The sequence below is a fragment of the Diadema antillarum genome, unplaced genomic scaffold (assembly GCF_040938485.1).
Source record: "Diadema antillarum isolate AM-2024a unplaced genomic scaffold, OU_Dant_1.0 scf00000110, whole genome shotgun sequence".
In the NCBI taxonomy this organism is placed as follows: domain Eukaryota; kingdom Metazoa; phylum Echinodermata; class Echinoidea; order Diadematoida; family Diadematidae; genus Diadema; species Diadema antillarum.
The window spans coordinates 719,727-747,206 of record NW_027270999.1 but is presented as its reverse complement, the minus strand read 5'-3'; the positions used below and the strand labels follow the sequence as shown (position 1 = coordinate 747,206).

The 27,480-nt window shown below is 37.9% G+C and overlaps 1 protein-coding gene across 1 annotated transcript; it reads left to right on the top strand.

Moving 5' to 3' along the window:
* The first annotated feature begins 602 nt into the window (after positions 1-602).
* Positions 603-7,494, top strand: LOC139719391 (caspase-6-like). The gene is made up of 5 exons (XM_071630809.1): positions 603-858; positions 3,081-3,325; positions 3,956-4,131; positions 4,915-5,065; positions 6,890-7,494. The coding sequence occupies exons 1-5, from the start codon at positions 677-679 to the stop codon at positions 7,126-7,128; spliced, it is 993 nt and encodes a 330-aa protein (XP_071486910.1). The 5' UTR covers positions 603-676; the 3' UTR covers positions 7,129-7,494.
* The last annotated feature ends 19,986 nt before the right edge of the window (positions 7,495-27,480 follow it).

Below are 27,480 nucleotides of genomic sequence, written 5' to 3'. Positions count from 1 at the left end.
CCCCTACAGTGAAAGATTAGTATGGCTTCATGGTGCATTTGGCCTCAAAGTTGGGCTTGGTAATGAATGGAAAAGTGGAATGTCTGAAGCTGTTTTCTTAACTTGTCTCCCCAAAAGCCAGCTGAATGCATCCATCATTATTTTAACAAGCCAATGTGTTGGAAATTTTGAGTGTAGGTATGTGTGTTTGTTTCAGATACATGCAAACTACAGGTGAAGTGATCTGCATTTTACTGCATACGCTACATTTCGTTGCTAATGACTTAAAAGACAATTCTGTAAGTGGTTGAATTCGAGAGTGAGAAACCACAGTAATGGAATGAGTATTCAGGCTTTCTTTTTCAAGAAAAAAAAAGTTGGTGTTTTCCCACCTATGCATTTCATGTCATAGCATTTCTCTTGTGCAAAGTAAAATACTGTCAAGTCGTTGATTTTCGGAATACCAGTTGACTAGTAAAATTCTTGAAAATAGAAATCAAAAACAGCATGATATATAGCACACACAGTATCACAAAATATAAAGGGAAATTATAATTTGTTTATTTACTTGTGAACTTCTTTTCTTTTTTAATCCCACCATGCAATCATGAATGCAGTGAATGCACCTGTAAGCATTGGATGTAAGTGATACTGTGTCTCAAGTAGCAGCCCAGGTCCAGACCAGTTACAGCTTCCAATGGACAAACCAGAGGCGGACCAGGCCCTCGTTGGGGACAACCCCACATCCACAGATAATGAGGAGTCTGGGTCAACTGAAGCTGATGCCAGGACAGGGGTATTGACTACCCTGTCAGCATCACAAAATGCTGCCAGTAGGAGTCGAGAGAGAAATCAAGAGATGGTTTTCCAATTTCCTGGGTACGTTTGTCTCCACGTTCTATTACTCAATAAGTCAGGTGGTTCCAGTTCATTCAGCAACTAGGCAATATATATGACTGCTGAGCTAAAAACCCACAAAAAGTAAATTTTGGAATTTTCTAAAATTAGACCATCCTTACCCATCCAAAAAGGGATTGACATAAGAGAAGGTTAGGAGATGCAGTTATCAGAGAAAAGGGAAAAAAGAGGATTTAAAGATTAGGGTCACTCAGGTGTGCTGTGCAGAGGTACAATGAAAACATGTTCTATTTCACAGTGAAATCGGCACCTGTCGAAATAAATAATAATGGTTCAGAAAAAAAAAATTATCTCAATTTTAGTTTTGTTTTAAGCTGCCAAATTTGGATAGAAAGTAGAGAAAAGATTACTCTCCCAAGTGAGATAAACTTTACAGATTTGAGTTAGTCAACCCAAATGTTATAGTTGGTTCATTACAGAGATTTCTTATCTGCAACTTTTTGTGGGGTTTGAGCTGGGCGGTCACATATAATAAGGATGATAATGAAGTTGCCTCATCTACACTATGTAGTCAGTATTTAAATCCATTCAGATTATAAATGAAAGTTATGTAGTGCCTGTAGTGACAAGATTTCCAATGTTCAAGGTGCATTAAATCTGTAGGCATTGTTCTTTTTCAGATGGCTTAATGTTCCACTGTACATGTTAAGCATGGATGAAATGCAGACAGTTCTTGACATGGGTGCAGTTCAAATGGCGAACACACTATTGAATCCAGGATTATGTGAACTGCGGAAAGGTTGTATTTTCTGTTGAAAGTGTTTTAAAATTGTATAGTAAGACACAATTTATTGACATGTGGGAAATGTTTCGTTCTTTCTTTTTTTTAGGGGGGGGGGGGGGGGGACAGTGTAGGATGCATTATTCAAGGGTGTATGATGGGTGACACGACATTTGTTCATGCGACAGTTGCTCCAGTCTGTTTTTAGCTCACCTGAGCCAAAGGCTCAAGTGAGCTATTGCGATCGCCCTTCGTCCGGCGTCCGTCGTGCGTCGTGCGTAAACTTTTTACATTTTCATCTTCTTCTTGAAAACCCCATGACCGATTTTCATCAAACTTGGCAGGTAGCATCCCTAGGGGGTTAGGAACTCAATTTGTTAAAATGGGCACCATGCCCCACCCAGGGGGCCCCCAGGGGGGCCCAAACCCCCCAAAATTAAGGAATCTGTAAAAATCTTCTTCTCTAGAACCAGAAGTGATAGAGCGAAGTTAATACTATGAGTTAGTACATTGATGACTGTAGTTTCAAGTTTGTTCATGGCAGAATCAGGGGTGCCCCCCTTGGGACCCAGGGGAGGGGGGTGGGGAAGGGTTCTAATGGGGCCTAAATTGTACATTTTCATCTTCTTCTTGAGAACTCCATGACCCATTTTCACCAAACTTGGCAGGTAGCATCCCTAGGGGGTTAGGAACTCCATTTGTTAAAATGGGCACCATGACCCACCCAGGGGGCCCCCAGGGGGCCCAAACCCCCCAAAATTAAGGAATCCGCAAAAACCTTCTTCTCTAGAACCAGAAGTGATAGAGCTAGGTTAATACTATGAGTTAGCACATTGATGACTGTAGTTTCAAGTTTGTTCATGGCAGAATCAGGGGTGCCCCCCTTGGGACCCAGGGGGGGGGGGGGGGGGGTGAGGAGGGGTCCTAATGAGGCCTAAATTGTACATTTTTATCTTCTTCTTGAGAACCCCATGACCCATTTTCACCAAACTTGGCAGGTAGCATTCCTAGGGGGTTAGGATCTCAATTTGTTAAAATGGGCACCATGCCCCGCCCAGGGGGCCCCCAGGGGGCCCAAACCCCCCAAATGAAGGAATCTTTAAAAATCTTCTCTAGAATCAGAAGTTATAGAGCTGAGATAATACTATGAGTGAGTACATTAATGACTGTAGTTTCAAGTTTGTTCATAGGAGATCCAATGACTTTAATGGGGTTACATTTGAGTTAAGGATGTGATAGGGTTTTAGCCTTAGTTTGATGTGAGGATTAGGATTAGGGCTAGGGTTATGTTGGTGGGTTCAATTTATGTTTGGCTTGCATGCAGATATTTCATGGGAGCAATTGTCCCAGGAGCAAATGCCATGGAATTGCATAACGACTGGATAGTAATGAGTGCATAATACTTTGCAAAAAATTCACAATACTTACAACTCCTAATCACATATCATTTTTGGTATTTCAGTTTCTTAGAATCATTGAGCCGTGATGATACAGCTCGGTTGCTTTACTACAACATGAATCATCCCAAACGAGGTATGGCTCTCATCTTCAACCATGAAAACTTTGACTATCAAACTGGTATGAACAAGAGGGTTGGCACTCATCATGATGTAGACAATCTCAAGCATCATCTTGCCAGGCTCGGCTTTGAAGTTCTCATCTATCAGGATATTTCCGCTTATGAAATCAGGAGGCAGCTCATGAATGGTTAGTGCAAACCCTTCAATTTTCTTCAAAACAAGCAGTTTGCACAAGCGCATTCTTACAATAATTGAATTATGTGCTACTGTATACGCAGAATATTTTGCGAGTCAGGTGCTATTCGCGAAATTAAAGACACACGAAAATATTGACTTTGATCCTAATATGAGTGATGTGAATGTGTACATTTCTCCGTACAGTACTGTACTCCACGATCAGGAATTTAATCACTCAGCGAAATTGTCAGGAAGTCCCCATTCACGAAAATTTAGACTTACTAAATATGTGGAGTATACAGTAATTATATTGAAACAGCATGTAGTATGTGTGTAGGCATATTTTGACTTAAATTTCGCATGAATCTCCCCTTCTTTATAAATGATTTGAAAAGGGCATTTATAATCTGTGCATTATTTACATGTATGTGTGACTGTCAAGCAGATATGTACATGTGTAAAATTTTGATCGTACTGATGATGTTGGTATAGATTTGTACTTGCAGCACTAATGTTGAAACTGTAAGGCTCACTATTATTAGATTACATGATACATACATTGTGCTTGAGATTCTTCATAATCAACCACAGGTGAATCACGTGACATTTCCTCACCTTTTCCTCGATTTTGAATGTCTAGCCGCTAAGACTAACCACACGGACAGTGACTGCTTCATGTGTGTCTTTCTGACCCATGGTGACGATGGCATCATCTATGGCAGGGACCAGACACTGGAGTTACAAGAGTTGTTTGACTTCTTCCGAGGAGAAAACTGTCCAACTCTAGTGGGAAAGCCAAAGTTGTTCCTCATCCAGGTAATGTAAACATCACAAATATGCCAGATGTAGTGACATCTTTCAAGTGAAAACCAAGTAGAGAGATCTCACAATTCTTTGGTTCAAGCAAGAACTAGGTCAATCCAGTTATCTTCTCTACATTGTCCTAATGTTGTTATTGATAGAAGTAGTAGTTTTGATAGAAGTAGTAGTTTAGTTGTAGTATTACTAGTGGTAAATGGCATAATTAATTTCATTGTTTTAATTCTTTTATTCAGCACTTTGTGTATTCACTTCATCTGGCAGATATGTGACTCTCTCGCTATGTTCATCTTGATATCACTTTAATCCAGGATGAACCACACTCTTGCTAAGACCTTTCTTTAATCTGTGTACTGTCTCCCAATACATATCAGAGACTCCAACCCCAAGTATCTCATAAACAGGAGATTCTCCAGCATGGACCTCTTAGCAAACTGGAGACTCTGACCACACACACATCACGAGTGTGAAGTGTGACGTCCCTCAAGGCCTGGGTCCAGGGACCAATTAAGGGTCCTGGCAGATAGCTCTCAGGTACCTTATCTTTAACATGACATCAAAGTGAGAGATCTCCCACTAAAAGCAGGAGAGTTAGAGTCTCTGACATATTGTCACTTTTTTTTTTTAATCATTCCAGCTGAATGTTGGAACATTTGTGCACTCAGACACAAAATGATACATTGTGATGTCAGTAGTCATACATTTTTGCCAGTTAAATATGAAAACGAAATAAGTGGTTATGTTTTCACCCTGTGCTATCTCAATTGTTCCTGTTTCCAGGCGTGCAGAGGTGAGAAGCACGAGATTGGGGTGAAGGGGTTTGACGCTGTGGATTCAGCCGAGGAGGAATCCATGACAGTTACAGACAGTGGAGCAAGACCCACCGTCCCTGCAGCTGCCGACATGTTGCTTTCCTACTCTGTGGTACAAGGTACAGTGTATATGATGATGTTGTCCGATGACCTCCAACTGAGGAGGGAAGGAGTTACGGGCAGCTAGGTCACGAGCAATACCCTGCCATAGCTCCTTTAAAGGGACTGTACAGTACTGGTTGAGGTGGGGATTCATGTTTTGCACATTCCTAAGTGAGATAATGAGAAACCTCTTATGAAATATGAAAGAGCATGTAATTCTACGTAGGGTTCAATGTTTATTCGATGAAAATTGGTTATCAAATGGTTGAGATATCCAAAAAAGTGATAATAATAAAAGGCGACAGGCCACAACTTTGTTAGGATCTCTTTGTTTCACCTTGTTTTTGGATAGCTCAGCCATTTCATAACCGATTTTCATCAAATAAACTTTTGATACCCCATGGAATTGCATGCTCTTTATTCACATCTCATAGAGTGGTTTCTGAATATCTTGCAAATAGTTAAAAGCTAAATCCTCACCTCAACCAGAACTGTACACACCCTTTAATGTCACATGTAATTGATTATATTTCACATACTAAGAATCTTGCTATAGGATTGGTCAAGAGCTGATCGCGTGATAAAGCGTAGTTTTGCCCATCGCATCACCTGAGAAGAACTAGGTCACTTGATAGTACACAGTGCAACGCACTTTCCCTTCAGTGTCGCGCGGCGCGGTACGCGCAGCAAATTCATTGTTTTGTCATCTATAAAGACAGCTGCTTGTTTTGCTGATCTCTGGCAGTCCATACAGTCTTAACACGAGATGAGTACGCGCGAAATAAAAGTGCGTTGCACTGTGGACTATCATTTAACTAGGTCACTTGATAGTACACAGTGCAACGCACTTTCACTTCAGTGCCGCGCGGTGCGCGCAGCAAATTCACATTGTTTTGTCATCTACGCGCACATGTAGCCTAAGCCCTAAGGATACCTAAAGACAGCTAAAACGGTTTCAGATGTGGAATAAAATGGGAATTTCTCGGACCCTAGATGTGGAATATAATGCAAATAATCAACTTTTAGTTTCAGGCAATGAGACAAACTATCACTTCCTCGGCGATCTGAATGTGTACGCTATCTTTCCTCAGCTGTGCTTCGGAAAGATAGCTACATCCAGATCGTCTCGGAAGTGATAGTTTGTCCCATCACCTTCACCGATGTTGATTATTTGCTTACTATTACCATACTGGTTATATTTGATTTCTCTCTCCCCCTCTTTTCCTCTCCTTTTCCTGTCTGGCCTATCATGAATATTTTGTGCACTGATTATGTGGCAAAGTTCATGTGACTGAAACATCTAAGTCAGACATGGCACAATCCCCCTCCACCTGGAAATGGAATGCCTTCAAAAAGAAGTCAAATATTCAACTTTTGTACAAGGCTGTAAAGTTGAAACTGAGTAAGAGAACTTTTGAGGATATGTAGATTATAGGCACAGGCTGTGTCCATGGGTAAAATTCAAGAGAGTAGGGTAATGTGTGTAAAATATGGTGTTTTTTGTTTAATCTCATAGCCCTTAGATTGCCCTTTTCTATGCCCATGTGTGGGGGCTACCGTGGTATGTGTAGAAAATATGTGCGTCTTTGACTGGTTCATGTCATCCTTGTATCACTCTACCAGTAATGATCAATTTGTCTAAACTCATGCAGAAATAGAATTTACTGATTCCTTCATTTAGTGGATATCAGTAATGCAAGTAACCTCTTTTTGCTTTTTGATGGGTGAATTGATAGTGCCAGAAATATGGTTTCCATGTTGTTGTCATTGTTGGGCACAGTTGCTCCATTCAACTTAAGAAAAGTGAAACTAGCCAACCCATTTGTTTCCTACAATACCAGGTTACTATTCACATCGTGACACTGCCTACGGGTCTTGGTATGTCCAGGCCCTTGCAAAGATCCTTAGCCTTCATGGGACTACGATGGAGATAACGGAGATACTCACTCTCCTCAACCAACTCATCTCACAGCGAGCCGTGGAGCGGTGCCTGGACTCTCGCATGATTGGCAAGAAGCAGATGCCTTGCTTTATGTCCATGCTCACAAAGAAGCTGATTTTCACACCCAAAAAATTATGATGTGACCATAATTTTGACACACTACCTGTGTCAGTGCCCACAAATTCGATATACTAGAATTTCCATTTGACCCATGTATAAATTGTGTGTGTCGTAGTTAATTCATATTTTAAGGATGAAGACATTTCCAAATGAGACGACTGTACCAGGTACTTTCTACATATTGCAACCCAGATATGTCATCACCCGAGACTTGGTCCAGGTAATTTAGCACAGGTGCAACACTTGTTCGTAATAGGAACATTTTTTGTCTGTAGTTTGCAGACTTCTATTTATTATTGCAGATTGTTGTCATACAGACCTGTGCACTTCTTAGGGGTCTCAGGACACTGCTTTGCTGCCATAACAGCCCATGTCACACACCAATGTAAGGAGCTACATGTCTATCCCCTCCTCCCTCCCCCCCCCCCCCCCCCCACATATTAAGCTTTTTACTGTGAAAATGATAGATCATCTCATGCTTCCTGTCTTTCTTATTTTGACCCTTTTGTTGTTGTTATTTTTTTCTGACATCTGATACTGATATTACCAGCACGCATTCAGAGTGATAAAGTTTAGATGGTGTATTCTCTGTCAAGCTGCAACATTTGAAGTTTCACAGGTGCCCCTGCATAAGATGCCAGTGTGCAGAAATATAGATACCAATATTTGTTTAGACCGATTGATTATTTGTATTAAAAATAGAAATTATGAGAATTTTAAAAAGACCCATGACAACTGTTGTGCCAAATCTGCTTTTTCTATACCAGTATATACTTAAATGATCTTGAGAGATATAAAACAGTCTTTACCCCACTTTTAATAAACCTTTTTAATGAATATTTCATGTTTTAGTGTGTGATCAGCAATTGTGTAATGATGTAGAAAGCTTAAACAAATATTGGTCATATTAGAAATCTGTCACAAGAAGTGAGTGCAAATTGTACTATTCCTTTGAGCTATATTAGTGTCACAGTTTTGCAGGTGTAGAGTAGCAGAGCATTACCAAGTTTAAGCTGTTGTAATTATGTGATTGAGAATGATCACCTGTTTCTATAAAAGTGCTTTATTTATTGTAATATTTTATATGCCTCTAGTTTTAGTTTATTGATGCATTGTGCACACTGGTCCTTTTGAGTCATAAAACTAAGAGTTCTTGAGGCATGTGTTGACTTTGAAGGGGGTGTGTCCATTTATGAGCTGTTGCTATGTGTGATGATTTTGTTGATGTTAATTTTAGCATGTGAGCTGGATTCTAGCAAATATCCCTGCATAAATTGAAGTAGAGAACATGCTCTAGCTTTTTTTGTAGGTCAAAATACTCAAGAAAATGATATAGTTGTGATTTATTTTGTTCTGCATTTTTGTCTGAATTTAAGCGCAATACAAGCTGTCTTGTTGATAGAAAGGAGTTATTATGTGTCATGTGCAAGTCCTGAAATCACTAGGAAAAGAATTTAGTTTTTTTAGAAAGTTTGAAATTTGTGTTTTCTCAGGTTGGTTGATTCTGTTGTTCACCACAGCCTGTGTGACAGAAAGAGAGGGAGCCCTGTCTCTTTGAGCATCAATAGAATCTCTATTTCACCAACATTTTCATTTTGCATCATCGACCTAAGTTTAAACTTTTAAGTATTCAGACTAGACACTTCTTTTCAAGTTTTATTCATAGCAGATTTCATACACTTACATGCAAGGTATTTGTGCTCTAGAAATACAGCAGGCAGTGTTAGGTTGTTGCAGTATGAGAGTGACTGCTAATCACATTAAATGTAATATCTAATCTTTTGTAAATCTGTGTCTGCTCTCATAAATCAGTCTGGTCTAAGATTTGAGTGAATAACATCCTTTGCCATGACAAAGTTGCAGTTTATAGCAAAACAGCTTGATTGTAATGTCTCACTTTGATTAAGCCAGTGCAATTTGCTTTGAAGCAGCAATTTTTTTTATTTGACATGGAAAGCATTTTGTTCATTTGGTCTTTTGTCCCTCTGACTCTTAAATGATATTTTGGTCAGGTATGAGCATTATGGAAATAAAAGAACCCTTAGAACCTAAAGGATTTCTCAAAAATCATGCATTGCTAAGCAAATTGGTCATACATGTATGTGCAGATACGAGGGATGCAACTACCGGTAGGCCCTATGTATTTTGTGACTTTGGGACTTGTAAGACAATTCTGTTCGTGGTCGAATTTTCAATTAAGATCCAGTGAGATCCATAATGAGAAATAAGTATTCTCTCTTTTTGGGGGGAAAGTTTGTGATTTTCTACTTTACAGTCAATATACAATGTATTTGTGTTACAGGAGGCAGATATGGGAGTTAACTTTGCAAATATTAGTTGCTTTGCGAAATGTATGAAAATAAAGACACTGAAATTTATTGTGTATTCAGTATGCTGAAACCGATCAATGGGCATATGAATGTGAGGGACAGTCTGTTAAGAACTCAGAATGTGCTCTACTTGTTTAGCTTGATAATTGTGGCATTGGCTCAATTTGTTTGTTTGGGGGTCTTTTTTTGGCTCTTTTGTTATGTTATCAACAATACTGTGGATCTAATCATGTCAGGAGTGATTCAATTGCTTTTTGATGGTGTTGTGCAATTTTTTTCATTCAAGTGTACATTTGTGCAGCAATTATGAAATGCAAAAGGCGGCACTGCCCAAAGTTATTTTTAACGTTTTAGGACAATCAAGAAGTGTTAGTTTGGATTCAGCTTCAATCATGAAATGATCTTACCTGTTTGATGGCACATTGTACAATTTGTAAAGGGAAATTCCATTCAAATGTTATGCTACTTTATATGAAAACATGAAATGCAGTATGTCCCCCCCCCCCCAAAAAAAAATAAAAAATAAATAAAAATAAATAAATAAATAAATAATTAAATAAATAAATAAATTACAATCAGATTTTGGCATTGATAACACCCAATGTGATTATACTGTCTAAATGCAACTTCAGGGTCCTAAAATATAACATCTTAGCTCTATTTTGCAGAAAACCCCATTCAATTTGGTTAAGCGGTCACAAAGAAATGTGGATTGTTGTAAATCATGTCATGGATCTGATTCTTCCAAGTTTAGCACTTGGGTGCTCTTGGAACTACTGCATAATGTGTGTGAACACAATAGACAGAACTTGGAGGGAAGAGATTCCTGATATGCTCTACAAAATTCCTCATTTCTCTTCGACCACTGAAGCAAATTGAATGGGGTTTTCTGTAAAATGTGGGCAATGAGTTATAGTTTCATACTCTGAAATTGTATTCGGATTGATTCACTATTTCTAAAGCTATCACTGCGGAGGGTCTCGTAATTTTTTTTTTTTTTTTTTTTTTTTTGGGGGGGGGGGGGACATGCGGTAGATTGCAAAAATTTAGGGGGGAAATCAGAAACATTACTGTGAAAGTTTAGAGAGCAAGACAAATTGACAACTCTGTGTAATCAAGCTGTTGAGCAGCTCTCCATCCAGTTTGTACCCCCAAATTTAATTTTTCTTCCAAGACATTTTTTTCTTCAAACCTGATATTGGTATGATATAATGAGAGTAAAAACTTGGCAGAGAAGTTGTCTGTACCTAAATATTTTAGAAAATTATAGTAGGTGAAAATTTGTGAACAAACTGAATGGGGAGCTGCTCAATACCCAGATCAGAGTTGTCAATCTGTCCTATTTTGAAGACTTTTACAGTTCATAACTCTTTGTGTGTCTGATTTTTTCCCTCAAATTTTCACTGATCTGATTCTCTCACTATTCTGTTTTCATACAAAACAACATAATATCACAATGTAATTTCCCTTGATTTTACTTTTAGTTGTTAGCCTGCGTGAAGCATAAAAAATGCATGTCATCAGTATTAGGTGAAGATACACACATGACTATGTTCAGTTCACCATCATGTGTGTAAATTATTCATCCTGGGGTGAATTATCCATCTTAAAGCTTAACAATATGTGGCTTGCAAATTTTTCTGTACAAAGCTTATTTGAACATCTGGTGTACACTTCTGAGTCCTCAAAATATAAAAATCAGTGAATGAATATTGCTTATTTGCCATTATCCTTGCAGCTGGTTCTAATGATAAGTTTAGATGACAACTCAGAATACATATGAGGCTATGATGTTTTGTTGGGGTAGGTCCAAAACACATCAGGAACTGAAATCATGTCATTTTCCAGCATAGAAAATCAATACTTGATAATGTTAATTACATTATCAAGTGAGGTACTTTAGTACAGCTGTCTCATTTTCTGTTCAGCTATTTATATGTCTTCAATTTGTCACACTACATTTTGTTGAGTACTCTTCATGCAAGAAATGGAATTATTTAGTTGTATTCACTTGCTGTGTATCTTTCACTGCCTGTTGTCAGCTGGGTTTATTGGTGTGGTTACCAATTTTTGTACATTTCCCTTTGTTGTGCTCTTGATATACTTTGTGTGTCAAATGTGAAACCAAGTTCTGTAGGTATTTTTATGCCTCCGCCACAAAGTGGTGCCGGAGGCATTATGTTTTCGGGTTGTCCGTCCGTCCTTCCGTCCGTCCTTCCGTCCGTCCGTAATGAATTTTGTGGACAGCGTAACTAAAAAACCTTTTGAGGTATCCTAATGAAACTTGGCATGTATGTGTATTAGGGGGTGAAGTTGTGCCTATCAACTTTTTGATGCACATGCTCTAGGTCAAAGGTCAAAAGGTCAAGGTCAAATACGTAAAATTTCACTAATTCCACCATATCTATGTAATGCCTGAAGATATTTTCTTGAAACTTTGTGTATACATGTATTAACCAATTAAGCTTCTCTGGTGAAAATTTGGGGTCATGAGGTCAAAGGTCAAAAGGTCAAGTAAAAATATTAAAACTTCACTTTTTTCTCCGTACCTTGAAAATTGTTCAAGGTATCTTCATGGAACAAAGATGTACTGACTGGCAGTGATTATCTAGAGAATTTAGGGTTCATGAGGTCAAAGGTCAGGGGTCAAAGCTCAAGGGCAACACTTCAAAATTTTACTATTTCCGTCATATTTATGCAATTATTTTTTTTAACACTTGGTGTATGCATGTATAACCTAAAAGAGATTCTCTGGAAACTCTTTTTTTTCTGCCTCAAAGGTCAAAAGGTCAAAGATCAAGGGAAAGTGCTGAACTAACTTTTTCCTCCATATCTCGGAAGTGGCTCAAGTTATGTTGAAACTTACTACATATTTATGCATGTTCTGCCTAACAGTTATTATCTTACATGAATTTTAGGGTCAAAGGCCAGATGAAAATGGTAACAATGTACTTTTCAATGCAGAAATTGCACTTTTTCTCCATACCTTGAAAATTACTCAATGCATAAACTTATGAATGGGTCAAAGTCAAGTTAAAGTCCTTAAATCCCCAAATACATGCTCTCTTATTCATCCAATTAAACCTAGGTCAAGGAAGGTGAAAATTCAACACATTTGTGACGAAGTTGTCATTCTAATATTTTGCCAATTTTGTGAAAATGTAATCACACATTGTCCACATGTACTATAGATCTGTTAGGAGAATCATGCATTATGGCGGAGGCATACCAGTTGCCTTAGCGATATTTCTAGTCTTTTTTGCGTTTATGAATTTTTCCAGTTTTCTCATTGTCAAATTCGTCTGCACATTTGCAACGTATGCCTGCATGTACAATGTTTGTGAACACATGGATTGTATTTACTATTCTCTCTAAGGGTATTGTTCCACTTCACACAGTAGGACTCTCGGCACAGGAGAGGCACATGTAATAGTTGGTTCATGTTACAATACCATTTATTTTTTGTGTATCATTCCTTTAGACCAAAGTGTAATTTTGATCATTAATTTAAAGTGCGCTATACCTTTACTGCGGCAGAAAAAAAAAACCTCATTATAGGCACATAATTGTCATTAGGCAGTTTTAAGATCAGTCCCAAAGATCTGTTGAGCCGTGGAGACTATTGGACAGTATCAACAACTTCTGACTCTGGCTCTGACAGTGTAACATATTTTCAGACTATTTAAAGAAAAAAAAAAAAACCTTGTGAAATGAGTTATTTAAAGTGCCAGTCATTTTGTTCTCCGTAAGCATTTGTGATTACTGTATTACGATTTGCATAGTCGAAAGGAAACATTGCATGCTACATAGTGTGTGCGAAGTAGACTTTTCTTTATTATTATTAAATGCTCCAGATAGGACACATAATCATGAAGCTGTATATACCTGATAACATATGCAACAGCTTGCCATGTCTTGTTCTGTCCAGACTTCAGTGAATTTTTAGCGAGTTCTCTACTTTGTGTATCAAAAAAAAAGGTGATTTAATTTTGGAGGGCTGCTGTTTCATAATTGTCATCTCTGAAGAGCACACTGCGTTGTGAAGAAAGAGTTCCATTGATGCCTAATTATGTTGACAAATGTCATGCATGACTGAGCACATAAACTTTAAAGACAACAATAACAAATTGCACTTTTTCCAAGTTTGAGCATCATCATGAAGAAACAGTGAATGCCTCACTGAATGGATTAGATCTGTCAATGAAACTGGCAAAATAAATAGGTCAGCCTTTATGAATGCAGGTTTGTGTTTACAGGTTTAGGGGTTGTGTGAAGGGTTTCATGTAATATTATGGTCCATAACCTTTTCACATGACCACCTGCCAAATAACGTGGTCACTCCATCAAAGGCCAATCCACACAGTCCATTTTTCTCTGTTCATGTTCAACACATAGCTTGCAGTGACAAACCATGTCTTGAATATGAAGAGAGAAAAATGAATAATGGGTTAGCCTTTGTGGGATTGACCAAGTCATTGACAACTCAGCCATGTTAAAGGTTATGGACCATAAAAGGTTAGAAGAAACCCTAAAAACACAAACCCGCAGTCATGCAGGCTGGCCTGTTAATTTGACCTCTTTCACAGATCTCACCGTTCAGTGAGACGTTCATTGTTCCTTCAAGATAACACTCGACTTGGAAAAAGTGCAATATGTTATTGTTGCCGTTAAAGTTCATGTGCTCAGTCATGCATGACATTTGCCAACATACATGTAATGAGGTATCATTTTAAAGAAGAGTTCCCCCTTCTTCACAGTCAACATTGCGCTGTCCATAGATGACAGTTATGAAATAGTAGCCCTCCAAAGTTGGATTGCTTGTTAGCTCACCTGAGCCGAAGGCTCAAGTGAGCTATTGCGATCGCTCTTCGTCCAGCATCCGTCGTACGTCGTGCATAAATTTTTTACATTTTCATCTTCTTCTTGAAAACCTCAGTACCGATTTTCACCAAACTTAGCAGGTAGCATCCCTAGGGGGATGGGATCTCAATTTGTTCAGTTGGGCATCATGCCCCACCTGGGGGCCCCAGGGGGGCCCAAAACCCCCAAAATTTACAACTCTTTTTCAGAATTCTTCTCTAGAACCAGCTCAAGGTGATAGAGTTAAATTGATACTATGAGTTAGTACATTGATGACTGTAGGTTCAATTTTATTCATGGCAGAATTAAGGGTGCCCCCCTTGGGACACAGGGGAGCGGGGTACGAGGGGTACTAATAGGGGCCTAAATTTTACATTTTCATCTTCTTTTTGAAAACCCATGACCGATTTTCACCGAACTTGGCAGGTAGCATCCCCAGGGGGATAGAATCTCAATTCTTTCAAATGGGCACCATGCCCCACCTTGGGGGCCCCAGGGGGGCCCAACACACCCATTCCCATTAAGGAATCTTTAAAGATTTTCTCTAGAACCAGAAGTGATAGAGCTAAGTTAATACAGTGAGTTAGTTTATTGATGACTGTTGTTAAAAGTTTGTTTATGGCAGAATCAGGGATGCCCCCTTAGGATCCAGCGGAGGGGAAGGGGTGGGATGGGGACTTAAATTGTGCATGTTCATATTCTTCTTGAAAACCTGTAGATTAATTTTCACCAAACTTGGCAGGTAGCATGCCTAGGGGGTTAGGATCTCAATTTGTTCAACTGGGCACCATGCTCCCGTTGGGGGCCGCTAGGGGGCCCACCAACCCCCCCCCCAAAAAAAAAACAAAAAAAACACAACAACAACAACAACAAAAAACAAACAACAACAACAACCAACGACAATAACAAGAGAAATATTTGCAAATCTTTGCTGTAACCAGAAGTGATAAAGCAAAGTTATTACCATGAGTTAGTACATTGATAACTGTATAGTTTCAAGTTTGTTCATTGTAGATCCAGGGTTGCCACCCTCCCCTCCCCCCCCCCCCCCTCCCCCCCCCCCCCCCCCCAATGGAGTTATGGGGAGGGATCCAAATGTGGGCCTAAATTTTAAATTTTTACCTTCTTGAAAACAGCATAATGGATTTCCACTAAACTTGGCAAGTAGCATTCCTAGGGGGATAGGATCTCAATGTGTTCAAATGGGCACCATGCTCCCCTTGGGGCCCCAGGGGGCCCAAACCCCTAAATAAGGAATATTCAATAATATTCTTCTCTAGAATCGGAAGTGATAGAGCTTTAAGTCTTTTCTTTTTCCAAACTGCATAGTCCAACTATCTATAAAGTGTACTTGGCAGTTATTTTTATACCAGTGTGATGAAATATGGAAATGGACACCATGCCTCAGCTCTCAAAGCTGCCCCCTGCCCCAAGTTTCCGATTTTCTCACATAACAGTCTGCAGGAATGCGTGGAGGGTGAACTTGCTATACTCAGGTGAGCGCAAGACCCACGGGTCTCTTGTTTTTGATATGCACTGTATATCTAGTGTCATTTACTTCATCCATCAAATTGTATAATGTGAACTATATGCTTTATACTGCAAAGAGAAGTTGGCAAAGACAGCTCATGTGACATTTGAGAAGTTATAGTGTTTTCCAGTATGTATAGTTAAATTTACTTATTCCCCTCTCAGGTGTGTCATCTTAGCGCATGAAACAAGTAAGGAAATATATGTTAACTTACATGTTAATAGTCGTGAATTTGTTGCTGATCTGTAGCCATATACAGTATATTCGATTATGCAGCAGGATGTGTTTTAGATGTATGTGATGGTAGGCAATTCTTAGTGTAGTGCCTAATACCAGTGAATTAGTTGTTAATCTGTATAGCCAAAGAAGCACAACTACACTATGTATGCAGCATGGTGTCATGTTTCAAGTTTACATGGAAGATTAGTAAATGTTAGGTCTGATGCTTATAAAATTTTAAGTAATATATTTTAACTATGAGTATCTGTTAGATGCTGTAATTGTCAACACTTGACATTAGCAGTGGCGCGGGACCAGCCTGAGGCTACCAGAAATAGATGTTGCGCCACCATTTTTTTTTTCAAAAAGTGATTATTTTAATGGCCCGGCCTGGCTCAGCCTGGCCCACCAAAGCCATCAATGATGTCTTGTTAGTGTGTACAATCTTTTTTTAATTTTTTTTTTCTTCCAACTCATTCAGAGTAGATGAAAATAACTCGCAGGTCAGTTCTTGATGACTGCGAGCATTTCAGCTAACTGCCATGACCTAGGGTTCCGAGATCGCCGCTAGTCTTTACGGGCAATCTCATGCAGTCTCTTTTATTGCCAAAGTTGGCCTTTTTTTTTCAGCACGACAAAATTTCTTGGCCAAGTTTTATCTATCAAATAATAGAACTACAGGTATACCCCTATGTTAAAAGTAATCATTTCATGAGCATGTGGTGCCACGGAAAGTCATGTTTTTGCCTCAATTCAGTATGGAAAATGTTCCGTGTGGAGAACGTAGTCACAGCCATTGGTATTTGAAGCCTTTCATCATACCTGCCAATTTTCAAATAATTGTCATGGTGTATGTTTATCAAAATATTTTTTTTTTTAATGATTTGCTTCCATATTTCTTAAGTTTAGATAACGTGGTATGTGAAGCTTTTTGAAATACATGCCAATATTTCATGACCGTAATTGTTTTATATCGTTTTGTTGTTTTATTACATGATGTTATTTTTGGAAGGCCACCAAATTTCATTGTCGGGCCTATAAGAATGAAATTTGAGGACTTTTGTGGCACGCAAGGGCCACCAAAAACAAATGATAATGTCGGGCCTTGTTGTAATTATACAGGTTGTAGCTTGTGAGAAGTATATTGGCAGTGTAATTTGTTCTTCATGAATCGGAACAGAGTGGTTTGCAATAATTATTTATGAGTTGGAATAAGTCAAACCGAATCTTTTTATGATATCTTTTTGACTTTTTCATTCTGAAGTGATCAGAATTGCTTACATGCATGCGTATATTTCACAAATATGTAGAAAGTGTTTCCAGTACATGTATAAATAAATATCTCGTGTTTGTAATATGAATGTCAGTACCATCCATCATAGTATTTATCAAGCTTGCTGTGTGTGTCTAGCGGAAATTCTTGCAGGCAATATAGTGTACAAATATACTTATGCCTTGAGAGTTTCTGGTTAGAACTATGAGCAGAGGTAACTCCAAAAGAATTACATTGTTTGTTTGTTTGTTTTTTGAGGCATCGAGGCCTATAGTTTAAATAAGAAATTTGAAATTAGGCAAAGTGTATTTTTATATTTTTGATCAAAGATTTAAACAAAAGAAGGGGAATGGGAAAAAAATGTGAGGCGAGAGATCGTGTGGTGGATGTGATGTTGTGAAGGGACCCACACTACACTGACCCTAGAAACAGCGCACGATGTCAGTGTTGTAGTCCGGCTTTCACGTGGGATGTTAAAACCATTACACTTTCACTCTCATGTAGGATATAACTGAATAAGCTGAATTTATTTACAATTTCATAACAACAAAATCTGGATCAACACTTGTAACACAAAGATTGCGATAAAGACTGTGTTGACGACTGCCAAACACGTGAACCGCTAAACGCGGTGATAAAGTCTGTGTCGAAGACTGCAATAAAGATGTGGACCGCTTAGACACTGTGGTAAACATGTTGACCACAAAAAAGATGAACTGTGATAATGACTGGTAAAGACGATCTATGTGCACTGAATTAAACATGACGACCACTGAAAGACCCCTGTGAGATTTAAAGAAACCAGAAACGGGGCAAAGAAACAGCGTGAGAATATGCTAATAGAACAGTATTGATTGATTTGTCCATACCATTTCAATAAAACAATATAGAACTTATCTTTTCTTCGTCCGTGAGATATTCAATGCATCAACAATCAATATTGCTTCCTTTGAATTATGAATTTCTGAGTACGATCAATACAACATTTTACAATTTAACATGCCTTATTATTCTGCATTCTGTCATATTCATTCTGCAAAAGACAAAAGCGTTAATTGTATTCTGTCAAGAAAGTAATTTCTATATACATATGAACATCGAGCCATCCTGACTCAACCAACTGTCTCCTCATTGCACTGGTTCTCCAACCAGCTGAGTGAGTAACCAAAGTCCTTTTATCTACAAAAAGATAACAATTTACATATAAGACTATATGTAGAATCTATACAGTATTACAAAACACATACATGTATTTCTTGTGTTTACATTTTTTACCTTAATTTCTCATCTAAACAGAAAATATTTGTTGAGAAATTATTCTCATATCACATATTCTCTAACAATCGTATATCTAGCAATGTGCAAGTTGTATAACCATTATGCATCTGTATATCCTAACAAACTTACTCAGTAACAACAATTCTAATAACATTGCAGTAGGTCTTTTCCCCCTCTTGTCAATATAAACATCCCAACAATTTTTTCCCACGCAGTCATCGCACTTTTTATTTATAGCTTCACACACTCTCTCTGATTATGAATATAGTGTATATAGTGTACTGCAAATTTCAAACACAAGCTGCAAGAATGCCTACATCTAAAATTGATACATTTCAAATTGATACATTTATGCTAATACACTCCCCTACCACTGTACAGTGAACCAACATTCGTGTGTGTGCGTGTCGTGTTACATTTCACAGTGACGGTACGAAGAAGTGCGCATTGTCAGAATGGCTTTGTGATGTCACAATTGCTTTACGTTTAGAGAAATGTACGGTACGACTTAGTGCGCGATGTCAGAATTGCTTTGTGACGTCACAATTGTTACATTTCACAGAGTAACGGTACAGAGCTGCGCACAGTTTTAGAATTGCTTTGTGACATCGTTTTGCAAATCGTATTGCATGGAGTGTACGTCAAACATGCCAACGTTCTGACATACTTTATAGCTGAAAATACCTGTAATCACGTGAAGCTCTTTCAACCTATCACTAGAGGATTAATTTTTTATCCAAAATATTTGTTATCAAACCCTTCCTCATAATTAGGACTGTTTAAACTATAGCAGTGTGAAATGAAGCAACAGATTAAACGTTAAACTGCAACAACATGGGAACAAAACAGCAAAATTGTACCCATAACTTCCTTGCTATAACAGCGGGCCGCGGAACGGGGGGAGGGGGGTTAAGGGGGTAGCATATATCTTGGGCTATTTGAAATACTTTTTAAGTATCGAAAAATTGATAGTAAAGTTAAATCACAGCAACACCCATACTCCTTCCCATCTTAAGGGGGATACCCACTGACGTTTGACCCCCTCCCCCCCCCCCCCCCCCCCCACCCACACACACACACGCATAGATGCTCTACGGCTTATGTAGCCCGACCAGACGCTGTTAGTATGCTGTGCGACCTACCTACAGCGACTGGGCTTTGTATAGTTACGGCTTATGATCATCATGTACACAAACCATACTATCCGTACATAATGTATTTGAGTATAATAAGCTTCGATGAACTTGGTGACGCATTCAACCAAAATAATGATGTAGGCCTATACTGGCGAATATCCAGAATGAAAAGAGAGAGAGAGAGAGAGGGAGAGGGAGAGAGAGAGTTCGCTATTCCGAAGGTTCTTTGTACATACCGTCTTTGGATTCTCGGATCAACGAACCTTTGGAAAAAAGAACCTTATTTCATTTTCAGACTAAGGAACCTTGGGAATAGCGAACCTTATTTTATTTTCGGATTAGCGAACATCTAGCTATCGGGAGTTAATTTGTTTTGGAATGACCAATCTTCGGAATAATCAACCTTGTATTATTTTCGGAGTAACGAACCTTCGGAATAACGAATACCACCAACGGGATACAGAGTAACACCTGTATAGAAACATAATGTCGAAAAGTTTATTTCGAAACTATGCTGGCCTTAGAATATAAATCATAAAAATTATGACCCGACGGAAGGGATGTTTACACTTTTAAGGACAAATCTGTGTCAAACATCATATTTTGTGATTGATTAGATTAAGCATTATTAGTTGTTTGGCTTCTTGAGAAGTTTACAACATCGGGCACACCCCTTTCTCTCAGTTGAACTTCGTATTCGTTGATACCAGTATGTTTTCAAATATTCATTTGGAAACTAGCCGAAGACCTGACACTGAGACAGAATTCGGTTCACCGTCTTTCGCAATTTTCAAAATTTATGAAAACTCTGACTTAAGAATGGCAAAGGGTATGAACTTGCGTTTTAGGCTGTAAGATTTACAAAAATCAGGAGTTGAATGGAAAGGTATACATGTATAAACAAGTATTGCAGATTATTATACAATTACATTCGATCATAATTATGAAAAAGAATCAAGGACAAAATGTTTTCAGATATTTCCCGCTGTGTTAACGTTATAGATGTTGTTGGCATCTTGCATGCAAGACTCATGATGTAATTTCTAGTCTGCATATTTCTTGACAATTGTTTTTCCATACCGCTCTTCTTTTTACCTGTGACACTTTCCCCTGACATTCCCGCCTAGACATTCTACCCTTGATATTTTCCCCGTGGCATGTTTACCTCTGAACATTTTACCCCTGACAATTCCCTCTGGAAGTTACCCTTGACGTTTGTTTGTGTGGGGTTTTTTCGCCCACCTATATTAATTTTTTACCCCATTTTTTACTCTTAACATCCCCGACAGTTTTATGCCTGCCATGTTTACCGTTAACATTTTTACCTCTGAAATTTTCACCCTTGACATATTTAGGCCTACCCTTGACACCTTTTACCTGACATTTTTACCCCTGAAATTTTCACCTTGACATTTATATAACCTGGCATATCTTATCGCGTAAGTAACATGTCATGTAATTTAATCAAGCAATCACATACAAAAGCTTTCTCTCATGTGCATATGTCTTTCCTTTGTGTGTGTGTGTTTTGTTTGTTTGTTTGTTTTGTTTTTACTACTTTAAGGGTTACATTCGTTTGACGCACGTAACATGTCAAGGACAATGAAAATGTCCCTTGTACACCATAAAAAACAACGTACTTATGTGATTAGATGAAAGTGAATAAGGTTCGATTGTTATTCCGAAGGTTTGTTTATTAGAAAACAAAATAATGTTCATTATTCCAAGGGTTCGTTAAATCCGACAACGAAAAGAAGATGTGTACTAACGAACCTTCGAAATTATATAGGCCTACGAACCTTATAGGTTTTCCTTTTTCGAATTAACGAACCTTCGGAATAACGAACTGTAACCAAGATTTCCATGCTTTACACACCCTTTTTATATCTTTTGTTGGGTTAATTAAATAGGTACTCTGCAAGACAACACAATATGCATCATTACGAATGAAGAATTCAATAATGAATAAATAGTCATCATCAAACTTCAGGGTATAAAATAAAGTCCTGTTGTTTATTCAAGTTCTCACTCTTCTCTTCATTATCTCATTGTAATTTTCTGTCGTCATCATCATCGAACATTTCAAGTGACTTCATCATGTTGGACAAATACATGTATAATCGAATTCAGTTAAAAGTAGGCCTATAAATTCTGTTTTTACTAGTATTTACTCTAAGTTCTCACTCTACAGTGTAATGGTGTCTCACCATTGTCATCTTCTACTCCTACATCACCCATAACACTGTCATACCATTTCAGGTTAATTGATCATGATGTATACAACTAAAATTAATCTTATTGTTTAAATTCTTCCGTTTTTATTTATCATTTTGTAGGCTCTAACCTTACTGTTCTCTCACTGACATCTTCTATCATCATCTTGCAATCATCAATAACCTGCCATCATCATTACACAGGTGCTTTGACCTATGAAATGTTATACAATAATCAAACCTTGCTACACAGGGTCAACAAGTGAAAGATCAACGTTAGAACGTCCTGTATATTTCGTAAACATATAAAATACCACACTATTCTACATAATCCTTCAATTCAATTCAAACTTTATTTTCCTTTTTTTTTAACAGAATATACATAGTAATAAGTGAAATTTACATTCATTTGAATAATACTCAGGAAGCAAAATAATACTTGAACGGGACTTTCTAATCTTCACGTGGTTGTGAAAATGATATATTATTATAGCACTAGGGCCTACTCGGTTCCCCTCAACGATGCGCGTTACTTCCTATCAAAGAAGCCTTAAGTGTGATAACAGCATGTGTTGGCTGTTTGTGTGTTGTCTTGCACATTCTGGTTGCAAAGGTGATTTACAAGCAATTTATCCCATGTCATACTGAATTCTGAAATCCCCATAGACTTGATACACAGGTCACCAGGTTCCAACAGGGAAAGGGTTAACTATTCTCCTCCAGTTGCGAAACCATTAGTCGGAGACTTGAGGAGACAAGATCAACCCTTGTGAACAACCTCGGCATTTTCACGAGAGCTTTTCACGGACTTCAGTTCATGTAGTAGGTTATACTTCTCTCTCCCTCTCCCTCTCTCCCTCTCTCTCTCTCTCTCTCTCTCTCTCTCTCTCTCTCTCTCTCTGTCTCTCTCTTCTCAGCAGAGTCTAGCACACGTCTTTCTCTTCTTTCTTTAAAACAACAACAACTACACACGTTATAATTTCTCTTTTGACGTATACGATCAATAACCTTAAAATCGAGTTCTCATTGACTATCGTGAATGCCAGGCCAACACGTATTTGAAAGTTTCAAGTCGCATTTATCGACCAATAACTTCTCGCCATTCACTTGCAGTATAAAGTAGAAAATTGAGACGTGACTATTATACAAGCATTCACACATTATACATGTAAAGTAGTTCCCGACCAAGAAAAATCCTGAATTTTCTTAATTAGATTCAGATTTACACATGTAGGGCCTACATGTATAAAGATGTCGTAAATGTTAGACATTATATACCACAGTCGTACAGCAATGGTTGAATTCATGCTTGTTTGTTTGTTTGTTTGTTTGTTTGTCTGTTTGTTTGTTTTTAAATTCTCGGCAACTATATCAAACGTTTGTGCAAGTTTTCGGAGTGGTATAGATGGTACGAACAATATCAATAATGATAATTGGCACCATTATAGATTATGATGGGATTTGATGATCCGATGTCCAGATGTTTTGCAACGTTTGTTAATTGCTGTAAGTCAGAGGCAATCAATCGATTTTCATATTTTAAGAAGGTAACACACACACACTTTTTTGTTTTTGTCAGTTGTTTTTTATTTTTCTTTCTTTTTCATATATACTATGATATACAAATTAGTTAATTGCAAAATAATACAAATTTCATTATGACAACATAAATTCCACACGGTCGATATTACGAATGAAAAAGACAGAATTTTGTATAATTCATTTTTAAAAAAGGACAAAGAAAGGGCAAACACTTCAAACAGAAGGGAACAAGGCACCCTCCCCACCCCCCCCCCCCCCCCCACCCCATGTCCAGTGAACCCGCTCACATTCTCACTCACTCAAAGTAATGCAGTGCTTGTATACTGCCAGGGAAGCATTAGTTGGGTGTATAGGAAGGTAGAACATACACTCACACACACACACACACACACACACACACACACACACACACACACACACACACACACACACACACACACACACACACACACACACACTGGTGGCATTCCCACCAGTTCAACTTGAACATCAGGTTTTTTTTGGGGAAAAAAAAAACCAACAGCGTTTTTTTACACACAGTGTGTTTATATAGATAATTGCATCTTCACTTTTAGTCCATGGGCCAGGCTAGATATTGGTACCACCTGAGGTGGCAAAACCTATTTGGTGTTAGTTTGTTTGTCGGGCATAGATATGCTTATCAAGCTATGATAGCATTTCCAAATGAGTAGCTTAGTCATTAAAAAAAATGTACTTTTAACCAATTTGGTCTCGTTTTCATATCCCTATACTTCTGAATTGAGACTAATCGCTATACAGAAGAGCCCTGTCTTCTGTACGTCCACCACTGACCTACGTAGGTCAGTGATGTCCATGGGTGTTCTGTTGTAAACGCGGTGCGCTTAGATATCCCTTTATCTAAAAACAAAAAACAAGCAATTCCTCGTGCATTTTGCCGTATTTTGATATTTTTTTCAATTATTCGTCATTTTCCGGTGAAAACGCGAATGCCACGCCAATGTCCTTTATTTCCATCCAACAACGAAAGATAATGCAAATACAATGTACCGGTACACTACAATGAATTATAATAGATAATATTGTAAATGAACATAGTGACTTAAAAAAATAGATCTGCTTAAAAAGAAAAGGCTTGTGAAGCTGCACCTAGTCTTCACAATATTCACCTTTATGTTTGAAGAAGGGGAGGGGATCTTTGTCCCTCGCTCAAACGTGAAGATGAAGCAAAAGTTGCTGCTTATATATAGTGCCGGGGGATACAATCACATTGCGCGGCAATGGATATTTCTAGTTTGCATACAGCACGATTGCTTATACTTAAAGTTACAGTGATGTATTCACATAAGTGTTGCTTAAATATGTTGTCATGTAAAAATTACATTAAAGTCACATTGAATGGGAGAGAGAGAGAGAGAGAGAGAGAGAGAGAAGAGAAAGAAAACAAAAACAGTGCTCTACGAAGCATAATATTCTGTGTGCCCTTTCAGGGCATGACGTTATAGAGAATCATGATTTGCCCAATATAAAATGAACACTGAACAACAGAGAAGAAATGAATCCCACTAAGATCAGAGGAGCACAGTATAATGCTGGTGCATCCGTAAAGACTCAGAATAAACATGATAGATACAACAATGAATAAAGAATGAGTTGTTAAGGGTTTCTACATAACGTATCACTGGTGCTGTGAGATCATCATTTTCTTTTACTGCTTTTTAAATGAATAAATAGACTTGGTGTTACGTAATTCAAGTGGAAGTTTATTCGAAATATCTGGGCCAGCATGTCGTATGGATTTGAGTGCTAAGATTTATATTTATATGTGAATGCCGCTATTAGGGTCGGATTATGTCACTTAAAGGACAAGTCCACCTTTATATACATAAGGATTGAGAGAATGCAGCAATATTAGTAGAACACATCAGTGAAAGTTTGAGGAAAATTTGACAATCCGTGCAAAAGTTGAGAATATTTTAAGTATCTGCGCAGTCACTGCTGGAAGAGAAGACTACTACAGTGTATGATGTCACATGCGTACAACTACTTTTAAAAGGAAAATAAAAAGATAATTTCACAAAACTTTACTTTTTGAATGAAGTGCACAGTTCTTTGACTTGCTACTGACGTATGTTAAGGGTAATATTATTCCCCCTGCCTTCTGAAAGAGAGAAGTCGAGTGTTCTTTTGTTATACGAGAAAAATGGAAATATGTTGAATTTTCTTTACTCTTTCTTTATAAATATCGTTGTACTCATGTGACATCACAAGCTATAGTAGTCTTTTCATCCAGCCTTGACTGAGCAGAAACTTCAAATATTCATAACTTTTTAACGGATTGTCCGATTTTGCTCAAACTCTCACTGATGTGTTCTACTAATATTGCTACATTCACTCAACCCACATTTCTATGAAGGTGAACTTGTCCTTTAAAGTACGTTGACATACTATAATGCATTCGTTGCTGAGGTTCTTATCCCATGATCTCCAAATTGAAAACAAAATTTGATTTATTTGTGTTGACCCATTCTGGTTATCACTGCAACCAGCATTCAAAATCAAGTTGTGAATAATTTATAGTGCTTTCCCAATGATGTATGATTTGGAAAAGTCTCTAGCATGGCTCGATATAATTTCGTCGCATGAAATAATTATGATTAGATAAGTTTTGTTTTTCTGTGCATTTGGTTTTACATTTTCCGAGGTAATATTTGTCCTAAATAATACTATTTTATAGCAGCGTCTCCATAACAATTGTGATAGCTCCTGCTTATCTGCTTCAAAGCAATACATACATCAGAACCACAACAAAGGTTATTTTAAGGAAATATTCATTAATCATTAAAACGATTATAGCGCCCTCTTTAATTTTGTCTTTATTTCTTATATGGTAAACACCACTTTCTTGCAAGATTTGGCCCTTTAAATGCTCTAAATTTGTCAAAATAAGGCTCAAAATATGTTCTTTTGTAGTTATTGATTTGAAATAACAGCACAATTAGATATTGTTTTACCTCACATGCCCAATTCATGATTTAGAACAAAGTAGTTGAATATTATTTTGAAATGTTTTCTTTGTTTTTAGCGTATCTTGACTGAGTGCACCTCCATCCGGCGTTTTGGTGAAATTTTGATGGTGTCATTTTTTAGAGCATCATATGATGAATATATGTGCCAAATTTCAGAGGAATTGGTTGAAAAACCTTGAAATTATCAAAGGTCACACTCTGCCTGTCTTTGGTCACAGAGTGTCAAAAACTATTTGGTATTGATCGGGTTAATGGCTGAAATCTATGCCTAAGCTACTACTCTGGAAATGCTATCATAGCAAAACATAATCCTTAGATATATGCCATTTCAAAATGCACAACTAGAACTTGCCACCTCAGGTGGTACCAAAAACCCATTTTTCGGGTCTTGGCCTATGGACAGATTTGACTTAATTGACGCCCGAGTTCACGCAAAGATACCTGTTCTACGTACATAGTTTGGCGCCCTCGTGGGAAAACGGCAACCAGCCGCCGCGCACAACGTGCTCCTTAACCTTTTGTTAAATGCTTTTAGAGGCATTGATACGGACTCGAACCTTTTATTTAGTGAGAGATTGGTATTTTATACCGTACCTCATTTGAGTTCATATGTTCGTATTGACAACCAGTGCCGCCATGTGATCTTTACAAGGAATAAATGTGAAACTTTGAACAATTATTTGTGTGTGCGTGTGTGTATGTGTGTGTGTGTGTGTGAAATAAACACACAAGAACAGTGATAAATCAATTCTAAATCAACAAATAAAGCACGATTAACAACAAATTATTTCCAATGCTGGTAGTGGTCTTATCCTTATCTAGGGTACACGTCAACGCCCCACGGATAAATGGAAAATTACGTATACAAATTAAAAACACCACAGAAAAAGAGGAGGAAAATGTTCCAACAAAAAATAGAGACCACAAATCATAACAATTCGAGAAAGGGAATGAACGAAATAAGTCTGTTGTGATTTTTG